Below are 8897 nucleotides of genomic sequence, written 5' to 3' on the forward strand. Positions count from 1 at the left end.
TTTCTTCTGTAGTTAAATATAATTACTGTACCGCTTGTGTTTTATTCTGTAGTTAAATGTAATTCCTGAACCACTTGTGTTTTCTTCTGTAGTTAAATGTAATTACTAAACCACTTGTGTTTCATTCTTTAATTAAATGTAATTACTGAACCACTTGTGTTTCATTCATTAGTTAAATGTAATTACTGAACAACTTGTGTTTCATTCTTTAATTAAATGTAATTACTGAACCACTTGTGGTTTAATCTGCAGTTAAATGTAATTACTGAACCCCTTGTGTTTTATTCTGTAGCTAAATGTAATTACTGAACCCCTTGTGTTTTATTCTGTAGCTAAATGTAATTACTGAACCCCTTGTGTTTTATTCTGTAGCTAAATGTAATTACTGAACCACTTGTGTTTCATTCATTAGTTAAATGTAATTACTGAACCGCTTGTGGTTTATTCTGTAGTTAAATGTAATTCCTGAACCACTTGTGTTTCATTCATTAGTTAAATGTAATTACTGAACCGCTTGTGGTTTATTCTGTAGTTAAATGTAATTACTGAACCACTTGTGTTTTATTATGTAGTTAAATGTAATTACTGAACCACTTGTGTTTTAATCTGTAGTTAAATGTAATTACTGAACCACTTGTGTTTTATTCTGTAGCTAAATGTAATTACTGAACCACTTGTGTTTTATTCTGTAGTTAAATGTAATTACTGAACCACTTGTGTTTTATTCTGTAGTTAATTTAATAGAATTTTTTAAACAATGAAAAATACAAGAAGATTGTTTAAGTATCTCGCATGAGAATTTTGAAGATAAAATCTGTAAGGTTTGTGAGGTAAGCTCCTGGAATGCACACAAGTAGTATATATACACCAGAAATCTACCTTTTTTGGGCATTGTTTTAGGTAAGTAACTAGAAAATGTCTGCAAGACATGAATGCCCCAGCTGCCGGGTGAAATTAGTTTCAGTGTTTGGTGTTCTATAAAAACCTTGACCTTGTAATCCTGAAACATGAACTCTGTATATAAACTTTCATCAAAATCCGTTAATGAATCAGTTGATGATTTTCTATGAATATAAAAACTGTGACCTTGGCCTTGAGCTTGGAACCCTGAAACAGCAAAACGATGTCCGAGGTATTCTGTGTAGAAACTTAAATCAAAATCTGTTAAGAAATGAAGTAGCTAGGGTGATGACACTGAATCGGTGGATGATTTTCTATATATAGCAACCATGACATTGGCCTTGACCTTGGAACCCTGAAACACAACAATGTCGGAGGTATACTCATACTTGACCTTTGTATAAAGTTTGACAAAAATCTGTGAAAGAATAAAGTTGCTAAGTGTTTACACTGAATCGGGACACAACAGAACAGGATGGACATGGGCAACACTATATGCCCCCCTTTTTATGGCAGGGGCATACAAATATTCAAGGTATCTCTTTGCAGTGTGATTGGCTCGTCCAGGAAGTTTGGAGATCAAATCTGAACAAGTACACACTCCAGAAACACAAATGTGCACCAAAATGTACATTTCTGGAAACTGTTTCCAATGACAAGTAAAAAATTCTTGAATTTCGGTGAATTGGGGTTTAAAACTCAAACACCACAACTAATAGCATACAAATTTATTTCTGCGAAACGTAGAATTGATGACATATCTTTTGTTACAACAATGCAATAAATCCTGACAGATATATATACCATACATATAGTCATAGGTCAATAAATTCAGACAGATATATATACCCATACATGAAGTCATAGGTCAATAAATCCTGACAGATATATATACCATACATGTAGTCATAGGTCAATAAAAACCAATTACAAAAATAAGCATACTTTGTCTTTTGAAAGCAGTTTACAATGCATGTGCATACTCATGACTAATTAATGCTTTCATTGCCATATTTAGCCCAACAGCTCTCATCTACCAGTTCATCATCAGGGGCAAGGCAGACTACATGTCAATAATGGAAAGGATACGGTAATCTCACTAATAAACAAGTTTCATGTTAAATTGTCCGCACAGAACTTTTTCCTTGAGAACTAATACAAATGCAATAGTTCAAACAGGAGATACACAGGTCTATTGTTAAATACATAATATTCTCACTTTCTGATTCTATCTTCCTTCTGACAAAATAACTTGATACTTAGTTTATATCATAAACAGTAAGAACAAATTTGACACTTTCTCAACAGATTAATGAAAATGTTCTAAAGAAAACCATGGTTACGACAGTTTGCCGACATAATTCTATCAATGATAATCATGATGATTATTGAAAAGCGTTTAAAACCTATACTGGCATATACACTGGTGATCATGTAGTCGTGATGCATAACCATCCACGCAAACATATTACATATAACTGATTATACCATCATGGGCACATACCCATCTCAAACAAAGCAATCTGTCGATTTGTTTCAACTTTTAAATAAAATGTTTCATATCAAGGGTATTTGAACATAGGTTCTGATTGTCTAACAGAAACTTTATGGCGTAGTATGGGGTCAAACGACACCCAGTTATATCGGGTGGCTAAATGTGTAACATGTGTTTGTAACAGATGCAAGTAAGACTTTTTCATTTAAAAAATTATTGTCATGGTCCAGTGTTGATGAAAACAAGCATTTGGTATGGAACAAGAGACCCAATGGTCTTGGTTCACTCACCTGGCTTTTTTGGATTTGGGAGGGTAGCCCTAAGTATGTTAGTCACCTTATTTGTACATAAATATATTTGGAACCTGCCAAGTAGTTTATGAAAAATTGTTTGAAGCAAATCACCAAACTTGGTCCCCTTTTACCCTTTTCATAGGTGCCCCTCCCTCCACATTCCCCAAAGAATGTTATCATTTTTATTTGTGCAATATTTTTATACCCAGGATTTACTGCCAAACTTGCAAACTGCCAAGTCTTTTTAAAACAGAAACAGATGTTGTTCTGCTAAGACAGACACACTTTTGAACTGGTCCCGTACACCCCATTATTGTGTAGGTTAAGCATCCTAGTGGGCTTCGAATGTAGATTAAGCATCCCAGTGGGCTTAGAATGTAGGTTAAGCATCCCAGTGGGCTTAGAATGTAGGTTAAGCATCCCAGTGGGCTTAGAATGTAGGTTAAGCATCCAAGTGGGCTTCGAATGTAGGTTAAGCATCCCAGTGGGCTTAGAATGTAGGTTAAGCATTCCAGTGGGCTTAGAATGTAGGTTAAGCATTCCAGTGGGCTAAGAATGTAGGTTAAACATCCCAGTGGGCTTAGAATGTAGGTTAAGCATCCCAGTGGGCTTAGAATGTAGGTTAAGTATCCCAGTGGGCTTAGAATGTAGGTTAAGCATCCCAGTGGGCTTAGAATGTAGGTTAAGCATCCCAGTGGGCTTACAATGCTATCTTCACAATTTGATGGAAAGCTGTCATGTAATTTTTGTGAAGAGGGCGTTGAAATCAAATCAGAACAGCAAATTTAACTCTGTTCCTTGGGAGGGTCAGTCCCTCCATTTGTATAAAATTTGATCTTCATTGGCTTTATAAAAGTAAAAGAACTAATTTGACCCATCCTTCAGCCCAAAGGAAGGTCAACCCTATTGTTTTTAGATATTTTTTATCCCCATGGGGTAAGGATGCTGCCATCAAACTTTGGTTGAATTTTGCTTTTAGTTTAGGAGGAAAAAGTTATTTAAAGCAAAAGTTGACCGACGACAGACAAAGCACCACATCAGCACATAACAGTACTTTGTACAAGGTCAGCTAAACATATCTAATATTAATTGATTTTAATTCTTAACAAAAAAAGCAGAAGCAGCTAAGCTAACATGACAAAGTCAATAAATGGTGTATGTTTTTTGTATTTCGACCAGTGAAGACCAAATTTACATCCCTTCAATTGTTTTTGTACCAGCATTTCTGAAAGACAGGACGATTTTTGGAACAGCCCAAATATCTGTGTACGTAGTTCTTGGGGAACAGAGAAGCCCCTACCGCTAAAATGTTTTTCAAGGGGTGACATGCTCTCCTAGTGATCAATTGACTTTCCTTAGTGTAGGATATATTTTTCAGTGATACGTCACATCCCTGATCATACCTCTCATATTAAATGTAACATTTAGTTAAATCTGTCATACAATTCTTGAAGAGAAGTTATTTGATACCATAACAGACAAAATGTCCTGTTCAGAACCTCAACCTAAAAACAAAATATAAGAGAATGAAAATATTTAGTCATATGATGTTAACTAACTTTCCCATAGACATTTACCTGATAACAATATTATAATTTCTACAATAGATAATATTAATACCTCATTGAGGTTTACTACATAATAATACACGAATTCCCCACTACAATAGGTAATATTACTGAAGTATCTAAACTGAAACCACACCAATGTTACATTATATTACAGAAACATACAGTGCATTTACTTACATATGGTTTTTATGTGTCAGGTAGCCAGTGGAAAAAACATATATTATCTTACAAAAATATGGCAAACTGCCGGGGAAAAGAACCACCTCGGGAACAGATTAACAAAGTGTATGGAAAAATCCTTTATCAGTATATTACCATCGATTCATTATCATTGGACACTTGTATTCTGTAGGTAAACCTCTATGTAGGTATACATCTGTATACTAACACTATATTATTGGTACCCATATCTCACAGGAAGCCTAACCTATAATGTAGTGAAGTCTAACCTACAAATTACAATGTAGTTTGTAGTACAGCTACATCATACAGCTCGCGTTTCTTTGTGGGTTAGTGGTAACACTGATGATCAATGTTAATTCAAGAAAACAATGCTTTTTTTATGAATAAGACCTATTTTTGAAAAATTCTTAAATTTTTTAAAAACTTTACTATATGGTTTGGGTAATGACATTGCAGATTAGCATCACTGCTATTCTGTAATTCTAACTGGTATAATATTTGACACAGAGATTCATCCATTGCTAGGTACTGGTATTATAGGGTGTGGGATTATAACAAGTTTTGGTATTGAACAGAGACAGCTATAACAGCTGTATGAGGCATGATAAATACACCGATCTCTAAAAGCGCTGCATATTGATCTTCCAAATGTTCCTCTGTGAATGAAACCTGATTATCTATATAAAGCAAAAATTAAAATGTCAAAAATAAATTGATGAAAATTAATACAATATAATTACATATTTTGACCCTATTAAAAAAGTGTACTTATATAATACAACACAAACAAACGAGTGAATACACCCTGGTGTAAGCGTATTGATGAAGAGAGTTGTCAATGTCTAACAGCTGGTATAAGTGAGTGAATACACCCTGGTGTAAGCATTTTGATGAAGAGAGTTGTCAATGTCTAACAGGTGGTAGAAGTGAGTGAATACACCCTGGTGTAAGCGTATTGATGAATAGAGTTGTCAATGTCTAACAGCTGGTATAAGGGAGTGAATACACCCTGGTGTAAGCATTTTGATGAAGAGAGTTGTCAATGACTAACAGGTGGTAGAAGTGAGTGAATACTCCCTGGTGTAAGCGTATTGATGAATAGAGTTGTCAATGTCTAACAGCTGGTATAAGGGAGTGAATAGACCCTGGTGTAAGCATTTTGATGAAGAGAGTTGTCAATGTCTAACAGGTGGGAGAAGTGAGTGAATACACCCTGGTGTAAGCGTATTGATGAAGAGAGTTGTCAATGTCTAACAGCTGGTAGAAGAGGAAAGCAGTGCATGACGGCTGTAGAAGCTTCAGCATCTACGAACGAAGACTTCACGAATACAATGAACATTTATATACATATAAGGTTTAGGATATATAATCTTTATCAAACATAACAAATATATCTTACACCTTCTATATTCAACTTTTATAGAAACCATTAAATATAGAAAAAATATTATGACTTGATGTTTCAAACAGTATTTATAATGTGAACTGTTTATGTATAAATATTTCTCACAGCTCGACTATAGCTGAAGGTACGTGGACACTAGTGGTTCTAGTCCTAGACCTGGTAATCTAGTTCGGTTATAGTTATTGTGTGACGCCATAAACAACCCACATGCTAACAAAACTTTTGGGATCAAGTATATTTCAATCACTTCTCAAATGTTACTTTTGGTTTTTGGAGTGCAAGGCTTTTAAGACTCACTTGTATAGTCTGTGATATTTAATGTATGACTTTTATGTTTGTATTCTTAGCATGTTGTACATATGTATAAATGCAGGGCCATATTGTAAATAAAATAAGACATGTCTAAAATATGTCACCCTGGAAAAATAACAGGTTTCATTATAACAATTGTACTGGATGCACAAATGACATAAAAAAGGACTTTTGCATCTAAATTTCAGGAACAGCCTAATTTATCTACTCTTGTGTCTAATTTTCTGGAGTACTGACTAATTTAGAAACTGTCTATCTAAACTTGTTATGACATAAATAACTAATACATGTACCTCCAAATGAAATAAAACTCACTATTACCACTCTTGCAACATATACAAATTGTTAAACCTCCAATAAGTTTTGTATAAAGTAAGAGTGTATTGATACATCTTTTACAAAGGGTGGTCAGGATGGTATCACAGTTGAAAGTTTCACAAACAGCAAACATTTCATTAACTATTTTATAGAAATCATCACGATTAATATGTTTAAACCCTGTACCGTAAATCCTTGTTATAATGGTCCCCTTTAACTTGTATTACAAGGTCCCTTTTCTGTATCAATTTCTTCATCGGGCTTCATTTATATACTGCCAACTTCTTTATAGTCCAGTGTCAGTGGAAAATGGTAGCACAGTAACAAGTTTAACAGTAATTTTCTATTTAGGCAGAGTGATTTATAAATGTTTCTGCTTTGAATACCAAAATCAGATTTTGAACTCAAATCACATGGACATGTCCAGGTGCATATACACACTTTACAATCCTAAGTTCTTTCTTTAACCTATTACCTGTAATTCACTAGTGTGACAATGAAACCGTTTTTATAGCAACACACTGGAGCTGTGACATACAGGCCGATACATAATCACATAGCAACATACTGGAGCTGTGTTATACAGGCCAATACATTATCACATAGCAACACACTGGAGCTGTGACATACAGGCCCATACATTATCACATAGCAACATGCTGGAGTTGTGACATACAGGATGATACATTATCACATAGCAACACACTGGAGCCAACACACTGGAGCTGTGACATACAGATCAATATCACATAACAACACTCCGAGCGGTGACATACAGGCTGATATATTATCACAGACAGTGTTTACCTGTGTTATTGTTTACTCAGCTCACACAACTTAAGTACTACCAGATTGCTTACATTTCATCACAATATGCTCTTACAAATTACCTTAGAGTCAAGGATCAGAATCAACCAGATACCGTACCTTTGTACTTGATGAAGACATTTCAAGCAAAGTAAATATTTTCTTGTTTTCAAGAATGATTACACTTAAAACAAACATTTAAAATCACACTCCTTCGTTTTTACTTCTTGACATAATTGATGGGGAAAAGTCCTATTTTTCCTGTGCTCAAGTTTTTCCCTTTCCACCAAGAATCCACAATGTCTTTCTCGACCACCTCAATCTGATCACCCTTAGAAAACGGTAACTCATCATCGTCCACTGGTTTGAAGTCGTACATACAGGTCACCTGTAACAGAATACACACATTTTATACTGAATTCAAAACGGTTCTCACTGTGGAGAAATGGGACTTTTTCCTTTTGATTAGGCAACATTGGACTTCCCCAGGAATTCATAAAACATGATCAAAATCTTCGGTAATGTGTCATACTCAATGTTTAAAATACATTTGAAAATTGCCACCATGAAATGTGTTCATTGCAAAATGAGAGATGATCTATTGTAATTGAAGTTTGAAAATAAAAAAATAAAGTCTGATTCCTTTGGCCTTTACCCTTATCACCACCACAGATGTGCAATTCAATATTACCATCACATGAACTAAATGTGGCCAGGGATTCAAGAGATATCTAGTACAGAAGCATTTTACTATGGGCAGACCCTTTGTCCATGAATGATGACTTTTGACCCTTTAATCTTGACTGATGATCATCAAAATCAATTCAGATGTAGACCTCAATGTTATCATACTATGGTGTAAACAAGAGGCCCATGGGCCTTAACGGTCACCTGATATATTTATACAGAGAGTTGATTTTGTTTTTAACATGTACAGAAATATTATTCAAAGTGAAAAAACCCAATAAAACTACCTTATTCAATATCTAGCATACAGATTTCAGACTAAAACATATTTGAAACTAGTACCTCTGATTCTAAACAAGGAAAATGAAGAAATTTTAGCACACTGACTCCTTTGGGCCCCACCCTACAGCCATTGGGGGTAGGGCTGGCTCAAAATTTTCAAAGTATCAAACTGTCAACTCAAGGTTATAATTCCAATCAAGTTATTAACATGCAATATTCAAAGTATCATTTGCCATTATAAACCATAATAAATTTTGCCCCCCCCTCCTTCCTTCCCCAGGGGGAAACATGATACCCTAGGGTCAAGAAATTCACAATTTTGGTAAAGCACCTTGAGACCCTTCCATCTATGAAGAGTATTTGATTCTACCATATCTGGGTCTTGAAAAGAAGATTTTTGAAATTTCAGTCAATTTAACTCTTTTTGGCCCCACCCATCAACCCAGGGGGTCAGTCAGGGCTGATATGCGCATACTATCAAACTGCTACCTAATACTGATAATGCTAACCTAAATTGAATTACTTCCAATGGAAATTAAACAAATGTTGGTCCAAAATGTGATTTCCCTATATAAACTATAGTAAAGTTTACCCCCTCCCCAGGGGAAAACGTGAGACCCCAGGGTCAAGAAATTCACAATTTT

At 34.9% G+C, this 8897-nt stretch overlaps 1 protein-coding gene across 1 annotated transcript in view; it reads right to left on the minus strand.

Moving 5' to 3' along the window:
* Positions 1 to 1613: 1613 nt before the first annotated feature.
* The window catches only part of LOC110454153 (growth factor receptor-bound protein 2-like), a 32637-nt gene continuing 25353 nt past the window's right edge, over positions 1614 to 8897 (minus strand). The window contains exon 6 of the mRNA XM_021503529.1: positions 1614 to 7672. Within this exon, the coding sequence (XP_021359204.1) occupies positions 7505 to 7672 (168 nt within the window). The 3' untranslated portion in view covers positions 1614 to 7504. The remainder of the gene's footprint in view (positions 7673 to 8897) is intronic.

This window comes from Mizuhopecten yessoensis, unplaced genomic scaffold, assembly GCF_002113885.1.
Source record: "Mizuhopecten yessoensis strain PY_sf001 unplaced genomic scaffold, ASM211388v2 scaffold7695, whole genome shotgun sequence".
NCBI classification, from domain to species: domain Eukaryota; kingdom Metazoa; phylum Mollusca; class Bivalvia; order Pectinida; family Pectinidae; genus Mizuhopecten; species Mizuhopecten yessoensis.